Source organism: Chironomus tepperi, unplaced genomic scaffold (assembly GCF_022539635.2).
Source record: "Chironomus tepperi strain 1889 unplaced genomic scaffold, CSIRO-AGI_Ctep_v1 contig_472, whole genome shotgun sequence".
Classification (NCBI taxonomy): Eukaryota; Metazoa; Arthropoda; class Insecta; order Diptera; family Chironomidae; genus Chironomus; species Chironomus tepperi.
Window position 1 is genome coordinate 460,075 of NW_027226594.1, and position 25,096 is coordinate 485,170.

General features: G+C 32.7%; 1 protein-coding gene across 8 annotated transcripts in view; it reads right to left on the reverse strand.

Annotated features, from left to right (window-relative positions):
- Positions 1 to 25,096, reverse strand: part of Ca-alpha1T (Ca[2+]-channel protein alpha[[1]] subunit T) — a 179,530-nt gene that overhangs the window by 60,401 nt on the left and 94,033 nt on the right. For 6 of the 8 annotated variants that reach the window (XM_070651939.1, XM_070651935.1, XM_070651940.1 and 3 more), the window contains 4 exons: positions 11,258 to 11,379; positions 7,382 to 7,536; positions 5,833 to 5,925; positions 1,196 to 1,437 (listed from right to left, as the gene is read on the reverse strand). In XM_070651939.1, coding sequence (XP_070508040.1) covers positions 1,196 to 1,437; positions 5,833 to 5,925; positions 7,382 to 7,536; positions 11,258 to 11,379 — 612 coding nt within the window. The remainder of the gene's footprint in view (positions 1 to 1,195; positions 1,438 to 5,832; positions 5,926 to 7,381; positions 7,537 to 11,257; positions 11,380 to 25,096) is intronic. The other 2 variants (XM_070651937.1, XM_070651934.1) reach the window with 1 other exon arrangement.

Sequence of the window (25,096 nt, forward strand, 5' to 3'; positions counted from 1 at the left end):
TTGGAGCCTCTGTCATCTGCCTTGTTGATAGATCAACAGCTACTTAATTAATTCCGCTACTCAAAATATCTATTTTCAAAATTTAAAATTGAAGCTTTAAAATCCTCTCAGGTAACATCCGCAAACTCGGAAACTATGAGCAGAAAAATCAATAATAATTTACATTTCAGTCATCTCAAAACTTTACTCCCAGGTCTATGTCTACTTCATAATTAATAAGTTTCAATCTACCTTAAACTTTTTCAAATGAATTGAATTTTACGTGGATAGGTTTTTGTCTTATTAAATAGATAAGAACGGGAAATGTGCCAGCAACTGAATTCACTTTTGAGGCAGACATTTTGTTACTGAATTCACTTTTGAGGCAGAAATTTTGTTACTGAATTCACTTTTGAGGCAGAAATTTTGTTACTGAATGCACTTTTGAGGCAGAAATTTTGTTACTGAATTCACTTTTGAGGCAGAAATTTTGTTACTGAATTCACTTTTGAGGCAGAAATTTCGTTACTGAAGTTACTTTTGAGGCAGAAATTTTGTTACTGAATTCACTTTTGAGGCAGAAATTTTGTTACTAAAGTCACTTTTGAGGCAGAAAACGAGATTCCTTGGCACGCTCTACTCAAGAATCCAAAATATTTTTCATTAGCCAAACTCTTTCCAAACAAAAGACGAGCAAATAAAGCGAAATGAAAAAAGTGATTCGCTCGTCTCTTTTTCATTTATCTCGAAATGCAATAAATTTATCCAATTTTTATTTTATTTTTTTCTATTTTTACACAATTTACTTTTTTTGTGAGGAACAAGAAGCAGCCAAAAAGAAAGTAAAATTCAATTAGAATTTCCATGAAGATAGATTATTGAATCTGAATGTAAATAGAATCATTGTTTGTTCATTTTATGCTTTATTTTAATGAAAATTTTCATCAGAATTATCTGTTCCTTTTTAATGTAAGTGCGTTGGATGGAAAGCAAAGGAGCTTTTCATGCTGTGAGATTTATGACGATAATGATAATTGAACCTTTTAAGAATGAAAATTAATTAATTTTTTTTTTCGACGTCTTGGATTTTTTTGGGGAAAGAACTTCAACATGTAGTTATCTTCTCAGTATATTGTTTAATAAAAAATAATTAAATCTAATTAACAAGTCAAGTGCATATTCAAAACAACAACACAAACGGTTATCAAATGCATACTTATACAATCGTAACTTCTTAATCAAACGGCGTTTAAGGCGTCTATAAAGATGTGCGATGTATTTGACAATCTCAGCATAACACGTTGTTGGTTCCGAGTTGTTGGTGCTCGATGCTAACGTTGATGATGACGTAAAACGCGCCCTCTCCTGTCTCATTCGTTCCATTTCACGCTTCTTTGTTTCGGAGAATTGAGTCGCAATTACGACCAAGCACAAATTGATCATAAAAAAGGAGCCAATCTAGGGAGAAGAAAAAAAATGCATAAAATAGAATGAAAAAAACAAAAAAGAAGTAATTAGCAGCTAATTCAATTATATCACATTCCATTAATGAATGCCACATTTGCACATTCCATCCCACTCGTTTCACACACGCACTCATTTTCATTCAGTAAACGTTTGGTTTTGATGTTTGGCATTTTTTCGGCTAAGCAGTTGAGATTTGATTAGCCACAATATTGCCTGAAGGAAATGGCTATTAATTGAGGTTATGAGTGGAATATTTAAAGGTTAATATTTCGAAATATAAGATGTTTATTGGTGTTATTGTTATTGTATTTTACTCTTGCCATCTTTTTAAGTAAAATTGTGCAACTTACTGCTGAAAATTCAACGAAATGATCAAATTATCGAAGAAAAACTTTTCGAGGTGGAGGAAAAACCGCCATTTTGAATTTAAGTTTTAAAAATAAGATGTTTATTGATGATATTGTTATTGTATTCCACTTTTGCCATCTTTTTAAGTAAACTAATGCAAAGAACTGCTTTAATCTTCAAGAAATGGACAAATTATCGAAGAAAAACTTTTCGAAGTGGAGGAAAATTCGCCATTTTGAATTTGAATTTTTAAAAACCCGTTAAACGTGCAATTTATGCAAATAAACTACTTCCAATTCATCATACTATCAATTATCCTATCTGTCATATTCCATAACAATTTCTCGTCCAAACAATCTTTTCCCCCAAAGCATAAAAGACTGAGGTTGAAAGCAATTTTCTTAATTTAATATTCCTAGCTTTGATGTAAAACGATAACGATTCATTTAAGCGAGAAATGTTAGACAAGAAAGTATAAAGGAAGGGAAAAAAGAGAAAATTGAATTAATTTGTTTGTGAGTTCAACTGCTAGTTGAAAGGTCTGTGGTTTTTCCTCTCGAATGCCCGTCGACCAAGCCATACACATAAAGAAAGCCAATAAAGTACCCACAGTAAAATCAATGCAATTTTATTTACTCTTAACAGCTTTCATTTCTGTTTCTTATTATTCAAAGAATTTTTTTCCATCCCTTTTTTGCTTTCGGGCTACTTCCTCATCAGATAGAACAACTTAAGTAATAATCGCTATAATTTTAACCTCAAAAGAAATTATTTTTCTGTTCTATTTCAACCCTTTTTTAATGGACTTTGCCTTTGCAAATCTTGTTTCTATTTAATAAAGAAGAAAAAAATTAATTTTCAGATTGTTTGTCTGATTTGTTCTTCTTTTTTTATGCCTATTAGGGATGTATTTATGGTTTGGATTGTAAATTGATTCATTAAGCTCTTGTCTATAAGAGCCTTGCATTCAGGGGCATACAGGGGTTGATTAAGAGGGCGGTTTCTTAACCTACCCGGATATATCCTATCTGTATCCTACCACCCTATTCAAGGTATCCTACCCTACCTACCCGACGATTTTAACGAATCCTACATACCCTACTCCTCATTCAGTCTAAGGAATACCTAGAATAGGTTGAAGTAGAGTAACCTGGAATAGCCTTGTCTAGCCGGGTTGGGTGGGGTAGGATATCTACCTAACTGGACAGGGTATGGTTGAATGTCTAGGGTAGATTTCGATTCAACCCCAGGGGAACTCGATAGAGATTTACCTCAGAAAACCCAAAAAATTAAAGAATTCTCTCCAAAACAAAGATGGTCGTGAGGTCAACCACCCTTGTCCCCCCATGATACACCCTTGCCCACTAATCCCCGATAGTAAACACCATAAATTCTCTGCTGACATTTTCATTTCTCTATTATCCATAATCCTTGTTCAAGAAATTGATAAATAAAAACCTCATCACATCCGTACACGTTTAATAATTCTTTAAATAAATCAAATTAATGGTCTGAAATTGCCTTTTGAGTATCCAAAAAAAAAAGAATATGTGAATCATGGTTTAGTCATACATTTTTATGACTCTACCACAGACTTAGTATAAGGTGAAGCATGAAGTGTTGTAGAAAATTTGTCGGGCACGATTGTGGCATTATTTTGTACATATGATGATGTAGTTAAAAAATGAAATTGGAAGTTATGGTGATGAGATATGGATACTATGGGGTATAGAGCGCAGTTTTGGGTTTGGTGGAATATCTAGGTGCCGATCTGGTCACCATGACTGGATTTTATGGAGTTTTTGGAGTATTAAGCGCCATTTCGGGTTTACCGGAGAGCACAAGTCGGTAAATTGATATGAAATCGGGCCATAAGCCGACATGGCTTTGGGAGGAATGAAACCTGATACGGAACTAAGCGACACAGATTTTTGCCAGCCTTGGGACTCAAAATTAGTGCCGGATCAGGTTTCAATCCTTCCAAAGTCACTCTAGACTAGAATAATCCAGGTTAAAGACCTCTCAGAAGCTTAAATCATCAAAACAAATCTTTCAGCTTCTCAACTGATGATCACAACACCAATTACATCTAAAACTCCATGAGATTCACCTCACGACATCAAACAACTTCTTTCATTCATAAATAATTCCATTTGGTCCATTAAAAATTGAATGAAAATCCCAATTTTCTTATCTTAAATTTCAATAATTCTTTCAAATTTTCCGTCAAACTTTTTTAATACCCGCTGTTCAAAAGGAGCTCCCCAGTGCTACAACAAAAAACGTTTTTCTGAATGAATTTATCGAATAATAAGAAAGCTTTCATAGCTGTTTTATGCCAAAAAATAAGAAATCAATATTAGCTCTATAAAATACACACACAGAAGACTTCTTGCTTGCCTGTCAGCATGAATGACACCCAGACAAAATAATTTACAAGATTTTGGGTTTTTTCTGACTGAAGTCGTAGCATTAAGAAGACAAAAAATGAAATTTATGCACTTCCAGGTTTTTATTATTGAAAATTTTTTATATGACACATTTTTTTGTGTGGTGCAAGGATAGTTTTTATGGAGACGGAAATTTATGTCTTGTACATAATTGTTTTTTCTAAACCAAAACAAAAAAAACATTATCATTAGACATGTGTGCTGCTTACGGTGTCGTTATGGGGTAGAAAGTAATGTTGTGGGACATTATTAGGAATGAAGTTTGTTGAAATTTTTAGATCATAAAGGAAAATTTATTGAGAGGAGTTAGGAAACATGTGTAGTTTAAGAATGTATTTTTGAATTTATGAAGCTTAATTGATTTTTAAAATGATTCAAATGGAGAATATCGGATGTAATTAAGGTTAAAGTGAGACTTTAGATCAAAATTGAAAGTAATTTAGTTTGATTTAAAGCTATTCAGTTGAATTTAGCATATTGAATTTAGATGAAGATTAATGCAGCGTAAACAGTATTCAGTAGTAATTTTGCTGATTTCAGTACATTTGAGCTGAATTTAGTAAAATTTGCCAGAAATTAACAGTATTTAGCTAATTTCAACATTATTTAGTCGTATTCAGCTTTTTCAGAACTATTCCGTAGAACTTAAGCACTCTTTACTGAAACTCAGCACTGCTTAACTGAACTCAGTACTGCTTATCTGAATTCAGCATTACTTAATTGAACTCAGCACTGCTTAGCTGAACAAAGCACTTCTTAGCTGAACTCGGCCCTTCTTAGCTGAACTCAGCACTTCTTGGCTGAACTCAGCACTATTTAGCTGAACTCAGCACTTTTTACCTGAACTCAGCCCTTACTGAACTGAACTGTTCACAATTGCTTAGCTGAATTCAGCATTTACAAATTCTTGCTGATTTCAGTAAATTTCAGACATTCGTATTGATTTCAGTAGAATTCAGGACATTTTAGTAGAATTCAGCACAGTTAAGCGGATTACAGTAGAATTTAGTAAATTCTTCCTGATTTCCGTAGAATACAGTACAATCTTGCTGATTTTAGTAGAATTTAGCAAATTCAAGTTGATTTAAATAGAATTCTACGCAAACTTTCAATATAATTCAGCACATTTTAGCAGAATTCAGCATTCATAAGTTTTGCTGAATTCTGCTTTATTCTACTAATTTGAAGAACTCAGCCCTATATTCTCCCAATATTTCCCAACATCACCGCAACATCGAACATATTAATTCAAAATTAATGCTCAACTAAACATAATCTCATTGATATCCAGGTAATTTATCTTCCATTTCATTTCTTCTTTCCCCATTAATGTCCTTTTACATTAAATTCTGTCTAATCCTCTCACATTAGATAATCGTTGAAGTTTATGAGATAATGATAGCGTGAATGTAGCAATTTATTCTTATTTTTTCGCAAAAAAATTACACGAATTTGGCAACAAAAGCGAAAGTAGAAAAAAAATAGCAACCGTAAATCTTTTCATACATTCCATTCATCTATTAAACCAATATATTATCGACTCAGATAGATAGAAAACACAAAAAAAAATATTGGATGTACAACTTACCACAATCAATAAAACAAAATAGATCCAATCCCAAAAACTATGGGCATCCTGAACATAATACATTATGTCCGTCCATCCTTCCAATGATATGACCTGTTAGTGAAAATAAATTTTTACAAATTCAATTTTTATTGAGATTTATATTCTAATTTCATCAAATGTATCTAATGTTTAGTGCCTTTATCGGGCATTTTGCAGAGCTGGAAAATTGACGGAGACACAAAATTTTGAATTATCAGGAAATGGAACTTTTGTGCAGGATTGATTGTAAAGTTTGATAGTTTACATGACAAACTCTTGATTTATAGATTGAATGGAAATTTAGCAGACATAGACGATGTTTATGCAGGTTAGAAGTTCATTAAAATGTCATGTTGACAATGTTATATTAAAGATCTTGATTGGGACAGAAATTTTTGAATAATGGAGGATGATTTTGACAAATTTTTACTGTCCATTGTAAATGTATTGTTTAAAATTGGAGGAATGACTGATTGAAATGAGGGATGAGAAAGGAATATGAAGCTTTTGTGTGCGAAATGCTGTTGCATGTACTGTCTTGGAATGAATTATGGATATGTTATTGAACAGTGCTTCTTAAGTTATTCTTCTTGACACCCTAGGTCAATTGAGATACGAAATTTACAGTGTTAGCCAGATAAACGCTTAATAAGCTTTGGTCTTATTGTACTGTATGATCTGTATTAGACAAAACCTAAAACATACCCATATACTCTAAAATTTTTCAATCAAAACTAACTTCTTGATGTATTATTGAAGCGATTACACTTAGACATCCCATAATTAATAGGTCATACTAAAGGATCAAGCAAGTAACTGACTTAGTGACTCGATAGAGTAAGGCAATTATATATCCAAATTTATACAATAGTACAAATGATGAACCAACACCTGCTGATGTCGAATTCAAGACTTTCAATATCTAGAATCATTATTTAGCCATTCAATACAACGTCTTTTAAACCTTAAACTCACACATCGTAAAAAAGTTGAAAAATTGTGCCTTCAAGCTGGCGTGACATTAGCGTCAACAGGATTTACTCTCATCTGACTCGAAGCCAGAGTCAAATCTATACGGAGATAACATTTTCCGACTATTTTACATAGTGTGTCCCTCAGGAAACTAATAAGCTTGAATTCATAGTTTTGATGAGTATTTCCTGAAGTAGATTGCTAAAAAGGACACTGAAAAGCTTAATACTCCGATCTAGTCGAAGAATTGAGCCGGCAGACGTTCGATCAAGAGATTAATTTTTCCCAAGTTAAGGAAGTAAGTAAGTAATGAACTAGTAAACTTGACACCCTGCTTGAAACTCAACCTAGTTACAACCTAAAACTACAAACCCCCAATCTTCATCCCCCTAAAGTTCCATCACCCAACTCTGCAAATGATAAAAGAGCTTATTTCTCTTCTCCGTAAGCACAAAATCCCATTTACCAAAAGATATAAAAGCTCTTTTTCATCCTGATAAATGCAAAAATAAAATCTTAAATTGTAGAGAGTAAAAAAATGTAAAGCAATAATTACAAGAAATATCGCCACCCATGCTAAGCCTATATTATCAAATGATATCGTTCCTTGAAATGGATTTCCACCAAGTTGCGTACAATTTGTATAATATTGATTCCAATTTACACACGATGAACTTGATGGTGTATTGTGACTATATGGCACCGCAGATGCTGAAAATAAGAGAACATATTGTACAGATTCAAGAGAGTAGCTGAGATAGACGATAAAAATGTTAAATTTAAGAGTATGTGATTTTTTAATGTCTAACATTAACGGATGAATGGATGATTAGATAACTTTTTTTTATGTATTTTGGATAGGCAGAGGGAGACATTGTCGTATCCATAAATAGAATCACAAATTTGATGTTTAATGAAGCGAATCATGGTGGCTGTAGAGCACTGCTTGATGCAGAGCACTGCTATATTCGTCACATGGGGAGTGAGAACCTTAAAATTTATGAACGTGATAAATCGCGCGCATATAACTACCTGCCGTGAAATTATACTCAGACCTGTCATTCATAAAACGTGACATCTTCACATACCAGAAATTATTTATCATGTACTGTGTAACCGACACATGCGGAAGATGGAACATATATAAAAAATATAATTTTACTCTTGATGTTTAATGCTCAAAAAATTCTTTTTTTTAGTACATTATTCGTTAACACTTCCACCTCGACAAATTTTTTATATTTTTCAATTGAATAACTTTTTTGCTGTAACTCGTTGTTGCCGTCTTGCCAGCATGCCGACGTGTTTTATTCCCATCTCTGCTTAGGCCGTGAAACAACGTGGATGCAAATAAAAATTGAGAGGAATCAAGAGGAATGTGGATGGGATTGAGGTTGTGAACGCTTTTTAAGGTGTTATGCTGAATGGGATGAGGTGGAATTGGTGGGAATGGGAATTGTGGAATGAATGGAATTTCGGAGGAATGTGGAGGTGTTTTTAGGCAATTTTCTGGATGAATAGGGTCATTTTCTTTGATTTTGATGGAAGATACAGGCTGAACATCAACAGGACAGAGCTTTAAGCTGTCAGCAGATTTTCTTCAAATGTCATTTAATTTTTGTCAAGTTTCAAGTTGCTGTCGAGTTTTACTGGTAAAAGTATGCAATCAAGTATAACAGAATGATCCTGAGTCGCAAGTTCGATTCCCAATCAGCACAACATTTTAGAAAATGGCTCAATTTCCGATGAATTTTCAAGATTGAAACCATTCCGAGTATCTCATTGTATCAAGCCTATATTGTGCTACTGAGGGCGCTCCTGTATCTCAATGACATTTTACCAGAAACTAAGGCAAAGTGGCAATGCCTTCACGACTTTAATATACCAATCCAGGCTGAGAAACTAGCGGATAAATTCCAGAATCTATACAAATCCTGCTAAAAACCGCGTATTTCATATAAATACCACCGATACCGCCTAGTTTCTCAGCCTGGATACCAATCCTGTCTCCTACCAAAGCCCCAACCAGTATTTAATTCAATATAAATTACAACCCTCAATAAATTACCTTTAAGTACTTCCAAAAGAGGCCTTCAACTCAATAAACACAATGAGGATCAAAGCAAAAATCCTCCAGCAAGTAAATTTAATTTAAGCCATCTACAAAACATGTCCCTAAACAGCTCTAATAGCCTACTCGACATCAAGTGCGAAAAAAAATCTTCATCCTCATAAATTTACAGCAATTCCCAAAACTACATGTGATAATATCAATTTATTATGTAGACATTCTAATATCCAAGTCCAACTGCATGCGTAAGTGTAAATTTACGGGCCTTGACATACGGAGAAGAAGTCACAGTTTATTGCACGACAGGAGTGGAAATTGAGCATGCCAGAAATTTATGCTTAAAAAATTGAAATTCCCAGTGGTACAATTTATTGTCGAAAGACATAGCTGTGAAAACAAGGAAATGAGAAAAAAAACGAATCTTGTATGTGTGTCTGATTAGCTGGGAAAAAAAGCGAAGGAGAAATGAAAAAAAAAAGGCATAAAAAGAAAATTTCCTCTCATTTTTTTTTTGCTCCCCTTCATCTGTATGTCGATGCTGTATACGTATCCTGTGACGTACGGTAAATTTATTATAGTTCATTGACTATGGCAGTGGTGGGGAACCTGTGAGTCGCGGCACAAGTGGTGAGTATGGCTACAAAAAAGAATGAAAATGCCATGAATCGAATGCTGTTGTACGGTTTTGGTCGAAGCCAAGTCGAAGCTTTTCATCAAGGTGTGCCTCGAGGGTAGCTCATGGTAGACCGAAGAACTCCTGGAAGAAAGCTGTCGATAGAGACAGCATTGCATTTGGTATTGGCAATTGGCAGGCGGACGCCGGCGATAGAACCAGTTATAGGCGACATCTGAGGGAGGCCATGGATCACAGTTGATCTGTACGGCCAGCGAAGTAAGTAAGTAAGTGCCTCGAGGGTTGCCCACCCCTGGACCATACCTACACATGAAATGAATTCCTGCCCATTTTTTTTACATCACCGTAGATTCATTCAAGTTGAATATATGGATGATTAAATTGATAAATTGATTAGAATGTAACATAATTTAATGCCTTACTACTGCTCCTGTTATTTTGATGCGAATAAATTGATTTTCAATTTTCAAGTGCTCGCTTTCTCACACTTCCTATTGCTATAAGCTCCTTTTTTGTATACAAAAAATGAGAAATAAGGATAAAAATTTACTCTGGCACTTTTCACCTGTCGCACTCAATTTAGTTTTTCATCTTAAATATTTTTTGTGCTCCTTTTTCCCCCTTTTTTGTTATGCTTGTACAGATCAACGATAAAAAAGTATGAAACGGCATCAAAAATTCTTCTTATTGCCCTTGACCCATGAAGAGTATAAAATAAAAAGCTTAAATGGAGATAAATTAGAAATGAAGATTAAGGATGAGATGGAAGCGCATTTTTCTGGGTCATCGGATGGTTTTGGAAGTTTAAAGGGATCAAAGGCAATGAGACTGGTAGAGGTGAATTGCTGTGTATCTCATATATAGCCAAAATTTTAGAACAATGCTGAGTTTTTACAATCTGACAACGAAAAATTTAAAAACGAATTTAGATAATCATTTCTTTTGACTAGACATGATATTAGGAAACATGTTAAAGCTTACAGTATCCAATCTGATGCTTTGTAGCTCGTGCGACTAGCTCAAGATGAGTAGCTACCTTAAAGAGCGAGTAATGAACGAGTAGCTATGCTTTAAATTATTAATGTCGATTTTACGCCTGATCGCTACAAATTCTAACAATTGCCGGTTTCAAGTCTGACTGAGGCGAAATTTATTTGAGGTCGTGAATCACAATTGCTATGCGCACCCTGTGAAGCAAGTACCTAGTAATTAAACCAACCGTTAAATAGAATTCCATCATATTTCCAAGATTTTCATATTATTCTCAAATATTCCCCAATTAATCCCTTAAAGTGTGGTGCATCTGACTGACCGAATCAACTCTCAACATTATTCGATTAGCCAAATGCACCAAAATCCTCCCATATCGTTGAACATACATTTAACCAGCAATTAATATCAAAACAGGAACCTCCCAAACAATTCCAATAAATTGAAAATCCTAAATCACACAACTCAACGTACAAAGTGATGAAAAGGCTCCTACAGCCACCATTAAATTAGTTATCTAACACCCATCAACATAAGAAAAGGGGCAGAAAGAGCATTTCATTCTTCTTATAACAAATTCCATTGTCTTTTTGTGACATCAATTTAATTAAAATTGGCTAATGCGCAGTAATTTATCATGATGAATATGGGAAGCAGAACAACTTGTTGCTTAAAACATTCCAAAAAATTAAAATTTATTATCATGATATAATTTAGCTTGTCTTAAGGATACTCACTGTTACATACTAACGGTCCTATTCGATATGGTGGCAAATTTGAACATAAATGCATTCCAGAGTCTTCTGGCTTTGAACAAATGTAATCTTGCTCCTTGGAAAATTCATAGTAAAATGATATGCTATATATAAAAAAAAGTATGTGGAAGAGATGGAAAAGAAAAGAAAAAAAAATTTCTATTTTCAGGACGAAAAAAATATTTTTCTTTTTGTTGAGTTGGATATGGATATACATTAATAGTCAATTGATTCATATCTTTTCATATGAAAGTTTCACTTTTTTCTACAATTTGTGAGTCTGTTGTGCTCTATACATTTATTGTACCTAAACTATTACACAAAAGCCATTCAACAGCCACTTTTGTTACATACACAATTCAGCTTAGTCCAATTGAATCGAAGAGATTGTCAATGAGTAAGCTGACTTACGTGATTTCTACTGAATTTACCTGAGTTTTGTTTAGTTTGATGAATTTTGGCTGAAAATATTGAATTTTAAAGTTATTGCTGAATTTAGCAATTAGTCTAAATTTGACTAAATCGGAATTTGCTGAATTCAGCAATTAAATCTGAATTTTCTGAATTCAGCAATTAATTTGCTCAATTAAACAATAAATCTGAATTTGGTTAAATCGGTGTTTTTAACGAATTTGAATTCATGAGTTTATTTGCTGAATTAACTTATTTGGCATTCAAGCTGTCTAGTATCTTTTGCTGAATTAGCAAATTTAGATGAATTCGCTGTATTCGCTGAATTCTGCAGTAGTTGTTAAATAAACTGAATTTAGAATTATTTGCTGAGTAAAATGAACTCGGCGCTATTACAAGGTAGCTGAATTCAGGATTGTTTGCTGAAAACGCAAATTTCAGAGTTATTTGCTAAATAAGCCAAATTCAGAATTAACTGCTGTTAAGCTGAACTCAAAATTATTTGCTGAACAACTGAATTCAGCATAATTGGCCAAATTAACTGCTTTCAACAATATTTGTTGTGAATGCTGAATTTAATATAATTTGCTGATGTAGCTGAATTCAGCATAATTTGTCAAGTAATCTGAATTCACCATCATTAGCTGCTGAATTCAGTCTCATAAGCTGAATTCAGTGTTTTTTGCTAAATAATCAGAATTAATCGCCGTTTTTTGAATTAAGTGTTAAATTTTTAGTTAGCTGAATTTAACATTATTTGATGAGTTCGCAGAATTCGGTCTTTTTTGCTGAATACGATCATTTCAGCGATGTTTGCTGAATAATCATTGAATGACCTAGTTTGTGGCCAACATCATCTACCAAACATTCATACAAAATTCCCCAAATCAACCAAAACGCCATCAAATTAACAAAAACTCAGCAAAAATTCAGCTCTACCTCATTACGGTGCTTAAAATTCATATGAAAAGATATGAATAAATTGACGATAAAAAAATTAGAAACAGATATGTTTTTATCTCATATGTATACATATTATACTGCATCGAGCTTATGCAAAAAAGCTTTTTTTATTCGAGAGCTTGTTGATAAGCCATTCTAAATTTGACGTGAAATAATAAAAATAATGAATAATCATAATATTCCATAAAATATTCATAGTTTATATCAACAATTCAATTAGAAAATTTTTTGACATTGTTAGACGTACATAGTATTAGTATTTATAAGAGTTAGATATAGATTATCATGAAAAAAGGATATTTATTCATTAGTATAGAGTAGAAATGAAAGAGAAGTGAAAGCAAAGAAGAATAAGGAGAAAAATGAAGAGGAAATGAAACGCTTTTTAGACTTTTTAGAAAATTTTTTTTTCCTAGCGATATCTCAATTGATTTCCTTTTATGATTGACATTTATGATGTTTTCATGACATATCGTAATGAAGTTCTTCGATGAATAAAAAATCCCTAAGTACTCATATATTTTCGTTAAAATAAACAAACGCAATGGGGTCGTTCACTTGTTATGTCACGCAAAAAAAATGAATATCTGGACCCCCCCCCCCCCCTTCCCCTTGTCCGTTTAGGGGGTCTTTGTACTTCTATAAATCGCAGAGTCACTATTATAAGCTTATTGTCTTAAGTCTTCCACTACATATGATTCGAAAAAGGACAGATGATGGACCTACCCCCTCCTTTCTTGGGGGACCTTGTACTTCCATACATCGCAGAAGTACTCATATAAGCTTTATTGTGTTAAGTCTACAAAGTGACGCTGTGAGCAGCATTTCAACTCATAAGATTCGAAATGCATATGATTGGCAAATAAAGGTCAGCGATAGAGCCAGCTTCAGGCGACTCCTGTGGGAGGTCATGGCCATGAATGGATCACAACGATCTGAACGAAGCGAAGTAGTCAGTAAGTCTGATTCGACAAAAGACAGGAAAAAGGTTTTGAGTCGAGTCTCGAATTCATGACCGCTTGGTCGGTATCACAATAATTAGACATCGAAGTACGAAACCATTCTGCCACTGAGACATCTGGGAGAAGTGCATGGAGCCGACGGAACACTCTGTGGAAGAAAATTCCCCGGAATAATCTTCCGCGGAAGTAAATTCAGCACATACGCACCATGCACCTCGACGTAATAACTGAACGACCCCCCATTTTACTACGCCTTTTCGTGTCTCTATTGAGGGAAATAAAAAAAATTTTTACTGTATTATTTTTTTTGATCAATTTATTATTTTCGTATGCTTGCGGCACATGCGAAATACCATTTATAAAATGGATATTGAAAATAAACAGTAAAATGTACAGACACAATATGAAGTCTCATCACAATTTGCTTAAAGTGAAATTTTTTGTTCCTTTTTTTTGCAATTTTTATTATTCTTTATTTTGTTGCTGGTTTACTCATCATTTTGCTGACAGTTTATCAATTATTAGAATTGATGTATGATAATGTATTGATGATGATAGACGAAAAGACTTGTCAATAACATTGCGAAAATGTTTTCATGAGAATTTGTTGCGAAAATAAGCTTTTTGAGGTGAATGTTGAAAGGATGAATTAAGGCTTAGTATCAGTGATGCAGTCACAGAGCATACCTGAGAGTATTTACTCACGAAATTGAGCATGCTTAGGCTCAGGCTCAATCGACAATTGAAAAAACGACAATTTTTGGATATGGCTGAGATTTGAACTAGCGACTCTCGGGTTAACCATATCAAATTTGAGTCGAACACCTTACTTATTTGACCAACAAGGCACTTATCTGCATAGTGATTGAGTCATAATTATGCTTACTTAAGTGAGTATGCTCATTGTCACATAGTGTAGTATTTGATATTGGAAATTGGCAAGTGGAAGGCAGTGAAAGAGCCAGCTTCAAGCGACAATTGTGGGAGGTCCTGGATCACACCATCGAAGTAAGCAAGTAAGTATGCTCATTCCTTATTATAGTATTTTATAAGAATTTCCAAAATTTGTCCCAAGAATCAAATTCCAATTCATGTTGAAATCAATTCTTGGAATTCCTTTTATACCCAATTTCATATCTACAGTCGATATATTGCTATTAATATACTCAGCATGTGATATTTCATTGACTTTATTGGATGCTATTTATGTTTTTGGTAGTATGTATAAATAAATGTATGTAGGTCATGAATAAGTTATACTTGCAAATAAATGAAGTTAAATACTAAAAGCTTGTAGCTAGTAAAATATTCAGCAGGTATGACTTTCATCCGGTAAAGTTTTAATGCTTAAAATGAGCAATAGGTTTGAAATCGAGGATTTAGATGAAATTTAAGGTTGGGAAATTTGATTCTGAGTTAGTGGTAGGGTAGTGGGGGTCAAATACACCTTGAATATGGCCCTGTTAGTAGGATTTTGGCATGACTCCTTAAGTTAGTGGTGGGGAACCATTTAAAATTCACGGGATACCTTGGAGATTAGCCTCGACCGAAAATGCATACGGCAAACGGTTCATGGCATTCCCAAACATTTTGTCCACCATACAAGTTGTCCATCACTACCTTAACCACTGCGTTACCTAATTTTCAAACATTCCCATACAAAATTCGTTTAACTTACTACACATGACTAAGTTATTCATGCATAAAATATCTTTTTATTCATAAAATAAAATATCCAACCAAAACTTTTATATCCCCCTCAAAAATGTAAAGCTTACCCATACCTTGTGCTCGTAAAATCATCTACCATAAATGAATCATATCTTAAATATCTTTTTAAATAATCTGACAACCTTAAAAAAAAGTATAAAAAATCCAAACTTTTATTTTTTCTTTTAAATTTGGTATAAAGCATGCCATATAGTCCCATGGGAGCAAGTTTCGGGACCATGTACGTATCATACATTATCAGATTTGTTGAAAATTTGGGGAATCCAAACAATTCATTTAATATGAAACTTTATCCAAAGATGTTTATCAAAAAGTATAAAAAATATTTTATTGGTTCTTTGTGCTTCAAAAGAAAGGAAAGCGAATCGTAAAAGAAAAATCCAGATTTTTGAAACATTTTTTATTGATTTTATATTGACTTTGTTCGTTCGTTTGTTCGGCTGGGCGAGATTCGATAAATGATGTTTCTGGGTTTTAATACTCAAGTTATTGGGATGCTAGAAGTTTCAAATCAACGCATAAATACTATAATTAACAGTTTTTCATTTTCAAATACAACAACAACAAAAACAACAACACGTTTTTTTCATTGTTTTACAGTGTTTTTCAATGTTTGTCGATGTTTTTACAGTGTTTACAGAACAATGTTTGAATTTTTTTTGACCGTTTTGAGATTTGAATTATAAAAATCCGTTAAATGATGAAGTTCTTAAATTTGTGGAAGTTTTATATGGATCTTGTTTTTAAGATCTGAAAGTGACCTGGATTTTACTGGATCTTGGTTTTTTGGTCTGGAAGTGAACTGGATCTTACTGTATCTTGGTTTTTAGGTCTGGAAGTAACCTGGAACTTACTGGATCTTGGTTTTTAGATCTGCAAGTGACTTGTTAATCAATTACTGATCGCTGGGACAAAAATGCGTCTTAAGTCCCTCGATCAATAACACGAGGACTTTTGTAAATTTTTTATTGATTTTATATTGAGGGGGGTTCATAAATGATGTTTGGGTACTAAGAGGTATTTGAGGCATTTTAAGTGGACAACTTGACATAATGTTTGGTAATTAGTTAGACTTAAGGTCGACCAAAGGCAAATTTTATTGAACGTTTCGAAGAAAATGTTATTAGTCGACCTTAGGTCCAGTCTAGATAATAACAAGATATTATATCAAGTTGTCCACTCGGGATTTGAATGATTAAGTTGGCATTTTGCTAAGCTTCAGAGTATAAAACATTCGACACCTGTGGGACTGAGATGATGAAACCAAATATTTCAAGAACATAGGTTCGATTCCCACTAGGAATCCCCTTACTTATGGTCTACTCAGTTGACGTCTTAAGCTGGCTTTATCGCTGGCTGTCACTTGCGAATTGCCAATACCAAGTCCTACACTGTGCCTACCAACAGCTTTCTTCGACTGCTTAGAATTTCAGAATTCTCTGATTAAGCCTGCGAAGTATTTAAAAATCTTACAGTTTTGCTGTTTAGGGTTCACATATCTAAAAACGCGGAACATCTACTTTTGACTCCCTCCCATTCGCCTTCCAAAACCAACAAAATCTCAAGGCGTTCCAAATAAGAGCGCTCGTAATAAGCAAGGATTCCCGATGCCGAGACCCAGACTTTCCGGATGTCTTGGTTTCGGTCTCGAGAATTTATCGAGACTGAGACTTCGGGAATCCTTAGTAGTAAGTAAACGGACCCCTCACATCATTTACGAACACCACTCCACCGAATCCTCAATATTCCTAAACTTTTTCATCATTCTCAGTATTTCTTTTTTTGAATGGAGATTACACATACACATGTTTCATTTATAAATGGCTCATTGTGGCTGAATTTTTGTGTTGTAACACAACAGAACAGCACAGAACTGAAAATATTGAATTTATCTTATTCAATATAAACAATATTATTGTATTATGTATGGTGGATGATACAGTAACAGAACGAGACAAAAGCGATATAATAAAATAATAATGAAATTGAATCAAGCAATTCTGTGTCTCCTATGAAATTCTTTACGTATGTTGTCGAAGTTTTTCTTTGTCATATTTTTCTCTTTTCATCGTTTTCATTTCATTATTAACAAAAGAGTTATTTTGTGTGGGGCTTTTGGGAAATGAATGAAATACTGGCGGAACTTATGTTGATGCTTATTATGTAAAGGAAAATTGATTAGACAATATGGATTTGGTGGCTTGAAATGGGATATTAGGTTTGGATTCTTAGTAAAGGTAGACAATATGCAGGTGTAGTAAAGTATAATATGATGATATTCCAGGAGATTGGGAATATTGGTGTCTTTCTTGATGGTCTTAACAAATTTCAAGTGCATATCATCTCTTGGTATCACTTAATTGCGATATCACACTCTGCTAAATTCCAAACAATGTTCCATGATAAGTTATTTAAACGATAGAGAGAGTTCAAATCACCTCGTCTGAAAGATGGTTGCTAAGGGTTCCTGAAGTCGAGACTGAGAATCCTCAGATAGAGACTTCCCGCCGAGTCCGAGACTATCCGGGAAGTTTCTGTCACGGTCTCGAGAATTTGTCGAGATCGAGACTTCGGGATTCCTTAAATGCAGCGCCTAAATTTAATTTGGTAAGGTTTAAGACCATTTCCGAAATTAGATTGCAAAACTGATACAAAAGATTCTATTTTGAGTTTTGAATTCATGAATTGCCGTATTTATTATTATTATTATTATTTATTTTATTATATTTCTTTTCAAACAAAGGAAAAGCCGATTTAAGTGTCTAAGTTACACTTAAAAAGGCATAAAAACCTTTGATCAACGTTATAAATTACAGAAGTTTATATTACTTAAGTTTCAGTGGCATAAAGCCGTTGAAGAAACTTCAAAGTTCTTGGAAATTATTGGCTAATTACAATTTTTTAGGTCTACAAAGGGTGACATTAATTTAAGTTTAAACATTAGAAGAATAATACATATATCTAGAGATTAAAAATATTACAGTAGCAGTTTTAAGATATAAAATAAATTAAAAGTTTCAAATGAAAAGTGTTATCCTAGCTTTTAAAGATATTATGAATGTCCTATTTGATTTCATTTTAAGAATTATTTGAAATTTCCTTGAAATAAGTGCTATTGAAACATCTTGACATGAAAGTCTCATTTCTCACGTGACATTTTAACGCCCATTTAAACGATGACATCGTCTTGAGACTTTGCAGTTCTTTCGGGATGCTGTTAAAAATGCCAACTCCCATGGACAGGATATCCTTTTTGCCATAATTAGTTTTGACTAGTGCTTGTTGAAGATTTCTTGAATTTCTGCCTCTTGGTTTACTTCTATCTAGAACGAGATTTGTGTGAATTAGTTTATGAATATTACCGTATATATAACACGCTGTGTTGACGAAATGTAGGGCTCTTATAGGCAGACAATTTTCGACCAAGTGGGTATACATGTTGACTTTGCTCTCAAGTCTGTCTATGTCAAAGACGTTGCGAAGAGCTCTGTTCTGGATTAGCTGTATCGGCTTGATGATATTGTCGCATGCAGATCCATAAACCTGAATCATGTATTGAAGGTGTGATTGGAATAATGCGAAATAGATGTTCTTTTTGACTTTTCGTGGAATTAAGTTTTTGAATTTCCATAATACGGCCGACGCAAAGCATAATTTCTTTTCAATATGTTCAACATGCATATTCCATTTGAGATTTGGATCCAAGTGAAGACCAAGATATTTGTATGAATATGTTCTTTGTATTGTTTGATTGACATTGACTTTAATCTCTTGGTCATCATAATATGTTGTGTTTGTTGAGTGAAAAACCATGTACATGGTCTTGCTCATATTCATAACCAATCCTAGGGACTCAATGTAGTTAAGGATGATGTTCATATCTTTTATTATCTTCAGCTCTACTTTTTCGTTCTTCCGATGTTCGTTAATCAACACAATATCGTCTGCAAACATAACAATAGATCCATTTATGGTTTTTAGCATACTTATCTCGTTAATAAAAAGGATGAATAGGAGACTTCCCAATGTGCTGCCTTGCACTACTCCTGTCTCTATGTTTAAAGCAATACTACATGATTTGTTGACTTTGACGATTTGTTTTCTGTTTTTCATGTAATTTTCAAGTAGCTCCAATATTGTACCTCTAAGACCATATTTATACAAGACATTCATCAATAATTGTCTATTCACAGTATCAAATGCTTTTGTAATATCCATGAATACTGTTGATGCTATTTTTCCTTGATCAATAATTGTTCTGATTTTCGAGGTCACTTCTAAGGCAGCTGTTTCTGTACTACTTTTTCGTCTAAATCCAAATTGGTGGGTGTACAAGATTTTCTGTTCGTCCACAAAATTGTATATTCGATTGTATAGAATTTTTTCAATTATCTTGTTGAATGTCGGCAATATTGAGATGGGTCTGTAATCTTTCATATTTGTCATGTCACCAGATTTGTTGATTGGAATCACTACTGCCACTTTGAAGATATCTGGATATATTGATGTCCGGAACATGGAATTGATTAGATGACATATTACCGGCACTAGTTCGTCTTTCATTATTTTAACATCATTAGATGAGATTCCATCAATACCAGGAGAGGCATTATTCTTAAGTGTCATAATAGCCATAATAACTTCATCCTCACCTACATCGTCCAAGTACATTGTTTTGGGAGCATATGGAATGTCTATTTTGCTGTAGTCAGGGGCTTTAGATGCGATGATTTCTTTTACGCTTTTAATGAAGTGTTCGTTGAATTTGTTTGCCAAAATAGATTCGTTGAATACTGGGTCACCATCGATTTTTATGACATCAATTTTATTTTTTTTATTCCTACCTAGTAGACCATTAATGTTATTCCACATTTCTTTAGGATTCTGTGTTGACAATTTCTCGTTGTAGAACTTTTTCTTCTCATTTTTAATTGTTGTTTTGACATTTTTTGCAAGGGATACTAACTTCCATTTGTAGAGCTGGCTCCTGTAAATTCTGAATTTCCTTGCAATGGACTGTTTTTTCTTTAATATTTGAATTACTTTAAGGTTGAACCATGGACATTCGTCATACTCTTGTCGAATTCTAAATTTAAATGTTCTTGTGTTTTTCTGTTTCACTTTTGTCATCGTATCCGTAATGAAGGCAGCTATTTTGTTAGGATTTTTCTCTTTTAGAATATTTGAGTTACTAAGTTCTTTTGATAAGTCTTTTTTAGTTTTGGTATAGTCGATATGTTTAAATTCTTTTATGATACATTTCTTTCTTATTTTCGTATCGTTGAAAACACTAACAATCATATTGTGATCTGATAGACTATTATGGATAGTGAAATTTTCAATCGGAACAGCATTGTTGAAGTTGCATGCCAGATGATCAATTATTTTATTGCTAGCATTTCTTGTTGGACAATCATTAACTACTTCCAAAAGATAAGAATCCATCAGGTTTCTGTACTCTTTAGCATCTTTTGTAATTGCCTTTTTGTCAATATTTATATCTCCTAAGAGAATTACTTTTCCAATTATTTGTTTTAATTCATTTTCCATGTCATCAAAAAAATTTACTAGATTACTTGGTTCAGGAGGTCTATAATAAGATAGAATTGAATATTTGGTGTTTTCTACAAGAATTTCTAGAGAAATTCTTTCAAATGTTGTTGAATGATATTGAGCATTGATTATTTTGATGTTCTTTTTGATGAATATCATTAGTCCACCTCCACTGTTTGTAGCATTTCTGCAGCAAGTAAGTCTAACGTATCCATTAATGTTGTAGATGGAATGTGGAAAGTAGATGGAATGTGGAAAGTATTTCAGTGTGTAACTTAGGTACCGAAACATGAAATCATCATTCCATAGAGTGGACTTTTTTGATCTTTTTTTAACTCTGAATACTGGATCTCGAGTGGGACTCGAACCCATGTCTCATGATTTTTTGTTGCATGTTCCTACCACTGAGCTATAGGAGGTTATTCGACTACACAGCAAAGTTTCAAATATAAATGATTCATGTTCTGTTCCCCTTTTACTTCTGTATTCCCTTATTCCGTTGATCCTTGACTCCAATGATACACCGTTGGTAGGTCATTACAAGAATCCGATTCCAACACCATTGGATCAATAAAATTACTACGCAGATTCAAAATACTCTCATAATATTAGAATTCTTAAGAAAAAAAGTAAATTTATCTTATTTATTCTACAAATTTGAAAAATGTTTTTCTCAGAAACTTTTTGTTAAACATCAAAAAAAAAATCCTCGATTTCAGCAGAATATAAAATCCCAGGTACATCTATTCAGGGGTGTAGTCAGTAAATGTTACAAGGATAGCGGCGACTGTTTATTATTTTGAAATATTGAGTACAAAGATTTTTTAAATTATCTGACAAAAAAAGGGAGAACCAGAGACGGTGGGGGAAGATCGGGTACTTCCCTGACTACCTCCCTTACACATATTCATCATCATCTCGTTTCCCAGAAACGAATCAAAAAGTTCTCTTTTTTCCATATAAATAAATAAAATATTTGAGTTTCTTATAAACTTTCTATTGCTCTCCATAACGATATGTCATGATATACAATAAATTGTTCAAATGTCAACATCCTTAACGATTTCAATTTTATGTATATATATTTCTCTTTCATATTTTTAAGATTACTCTCTCACGTAATTCCCTTTCTCCTAGTCCCACCCAACACACAGAAAAGCCTCAGCCGAAATCATATGTGGGCCCATGAATATGAGTGAGAGAGTGAGAGAGTGAGAGAGAGAGGAAGGGATAAAATTATATTATCCTACAAATCCGGGTTAATATTCGGAAGGTATACGATGCTTTTTATAGCAACAAATATGTACAATAATGTTGGCAGTTTAGAAGCTGATGAAAAGAAACAAAAAAGCAAAAAAAAAAATTTATTAAAAAAAAAATTGCGTAGAGCAACACGAGCCTGTCTAGGTTTAAGTAAATTCAAACTGAATTATCGATTTTGAGGAATTCTCAATTGGGTAATTTCATGAAGTCACGAGTATATTTTCACAGGCTTATTAAATCACGATGTGAAAATTGAATAAATTTAGATCAATTTAAGAAGAAAAAGATTTCTCACTGGATTCAACACAGAAAAGAGAAAAGTTTATTGGATGAGGAACATTAGAGATAAAAAGTATGAAAGAATTACCCATCATCAGATTTAAACGATGAAAATATGCTTTGGGGTTGGACGGGGAATTTGGGAATTATGTCTTAAATGTTGAGAAATTTTTACAAATTTTAAGATTTTAGAAAAAATTTGAATCTTTTAAAATGATTCTAAACCTTTTTAAAACAAAGCTTAATTCCAGGAAAAACATGAAATTCTTAAAAGATTTTGAACTTTTGACTCTGATTGAAATTTTATCTTTCAAAATTCATAGTTTAATTTTCAAGTTTTTGAACTTTTTAAGAAAAAATAAAACTTTTGAAGCTTTTATGAAATAAAAATTCTGATTTCTGAAAATTTAAAATTATAGCGAAATATTGAATTTTAAGAAAATCTTATCCTAACTTTAATGAATTAGTTTAAAAAAATTCAAAAATCGCTGGATTTTAAGAAACATTTTGATCTTTTTTGAAACAACTTTAAATTTTTTTAAATCAGATCTTTTTGAAATGAGCTCAAAGTTTTGAAAATTTAAGCTTTCTTCATGAAATTTTTGGTTATTAAAAAATGAGAGCCTTTCGAAATTAAAACTTTAATTTTTGAAAATCTGAAAAATTTTAAGAAAGTTGAAATTTTAATAAAATTGAATTTTGGAAATGTTTGAAATTTTCAGAATTCAGAATTGGGTTAAATTTTTGAAATTTTTAAAAATTTGAAATCTTTTTAAAAAGATAAATTTTGAAATTTTAAAAATTTTTTTTGGAAAAGTTTGGATTTTTGAAAGTTTGCGCTTTTTTGAAAATAACTTGAATTCTTGTAAAATTTTAATCTTTTAAAAAATTCAAATTTATTATAAATTCTAAAGTTTTAAAAAATCTCAAAAATTTAAAAAATTCAAATTTTTGAAATCCTCAATCCAAAATTCCAAATTAATCCTCAACCAATTCTTACTCAACTAAATTCCACCAACTCCCCATCCCAACAAAGTCAAAACAATTTTTTTTAAAAAACAGAGAAAAGAAAAGTTTATTAAAAAAAATTGAGTGAAAAAAGCCCAAGACTGAATTTCGCAACAAAATGAATTTCGGCTCGTGTTGGATTAAAATACAATTTTCTTTAAGATCAAGAAAATGAGAGAAAATAGAAAAGAATGAAAAATTTTTTCCTCTGTTTTCCTTTTTCACAGGAGTGGAAAAACAATGAAAAAAGATAAAAAAAAAAGTTCGCAAAATGATTTTGAGACATTACATCATCTCATCGAGTATATTTTGTGATTTAACGATCCTAAAAAGGAATTTTTCTATTAAATTTCCATCAATTATAAGTGAAAACCTCGAAGATTCTACATTTGATTTCGTCGCATTTGGTACTTTTTCATTTTATAAATTTTTTGTGTTTAATTCACTTTTTTAAAATTTAAAATTTTAGTTTAATGTGTGAGATGGATGCTGAGGAGTGTTGAATGCTTTATATTTTGATGCTGTGATTTATATAAAAAAAGTATAAAGTTTTTCTGTTATAAAATTTTGTTATAATTTAAACACATTACTGTTTTTTGGCTTAGACTTTTGAAGCAAGGAAGCAAAAATATTTAGCATGATCCAAAAATAATAGCAAAAGCGTGACAAAATCTCAATTTCACAAAAGTTTTTCATTTAAAAGCATCAAAAAGCGTTTTTTTTTATAAAAATTATTTTTAGGTTAGGATTTATGGAAAGTACAATAAAAGCAGGAATTGTCAGCTGACTAACATGCAAAGGCATTAAATACCATAAACACACAAACACATTCACAAAAGGCATTAAGAGTCTTATGATAGAGATTTGCGGTTTTAGTTTTGGAAAAAAGCATAGAGTAAGGGAAGGGAGAGAGAGATAGAGAGATATTAAAGGTTTTATTCTTGCAAAAGTAAAGCAGAAAGGAGGAAAAAAATTTGGAAATAAAAAAAAAATGTATTTTTGCAGTATTGGAAGCTGTATATGAGCATGATGCTAATGGAAAGAGAGAAAGATGCTTTTGTTGTGTTTTGTTTGGCTGATATGAAGGGAAATTTATGTAAAAAATAAGCATCTAAAAATTTCTAATTGAAATATGAAGTGAGAACAAAATGTCAAGAATTTTTAAAAGTTTCTTTCATTTTATTTTAATTTGATGAATCTCGATGAGATATAAAAATGGCTTTAAACTAGTTGGAATCATTTTACATGGTTGATTGTTGTTATATAAGTCGGTCCTGGCCACTTCTAATTCTCTAGAACCTACTGCAGTGTCATGGTATATCTTGACTGCCAGAGCTCGAAATTGACTCGAATTACATATTGAATCCATACAAAATCCGAATCGACTTCGAGCTCTGATAATCCATGATCAAAACTGTACATTTTATAAGCATATTTCATCACTATAAAACGGTCACTGGTCACCGTTTTGAGCATTGCGTCTTAAAAATTCGAGATCCGACTTAGTTTGCAAAAAGAAAAATAAGAGCTACAGGTAAACAATATTTTGGTATTAATTGGAGATTCGAACTCATGAGCACTAGTTTCTTTCTAGCTTTTTAAAATCTGTGCATCTCAAGCTTCCTATGGTCTTGAGAGCACACTCTTTGCC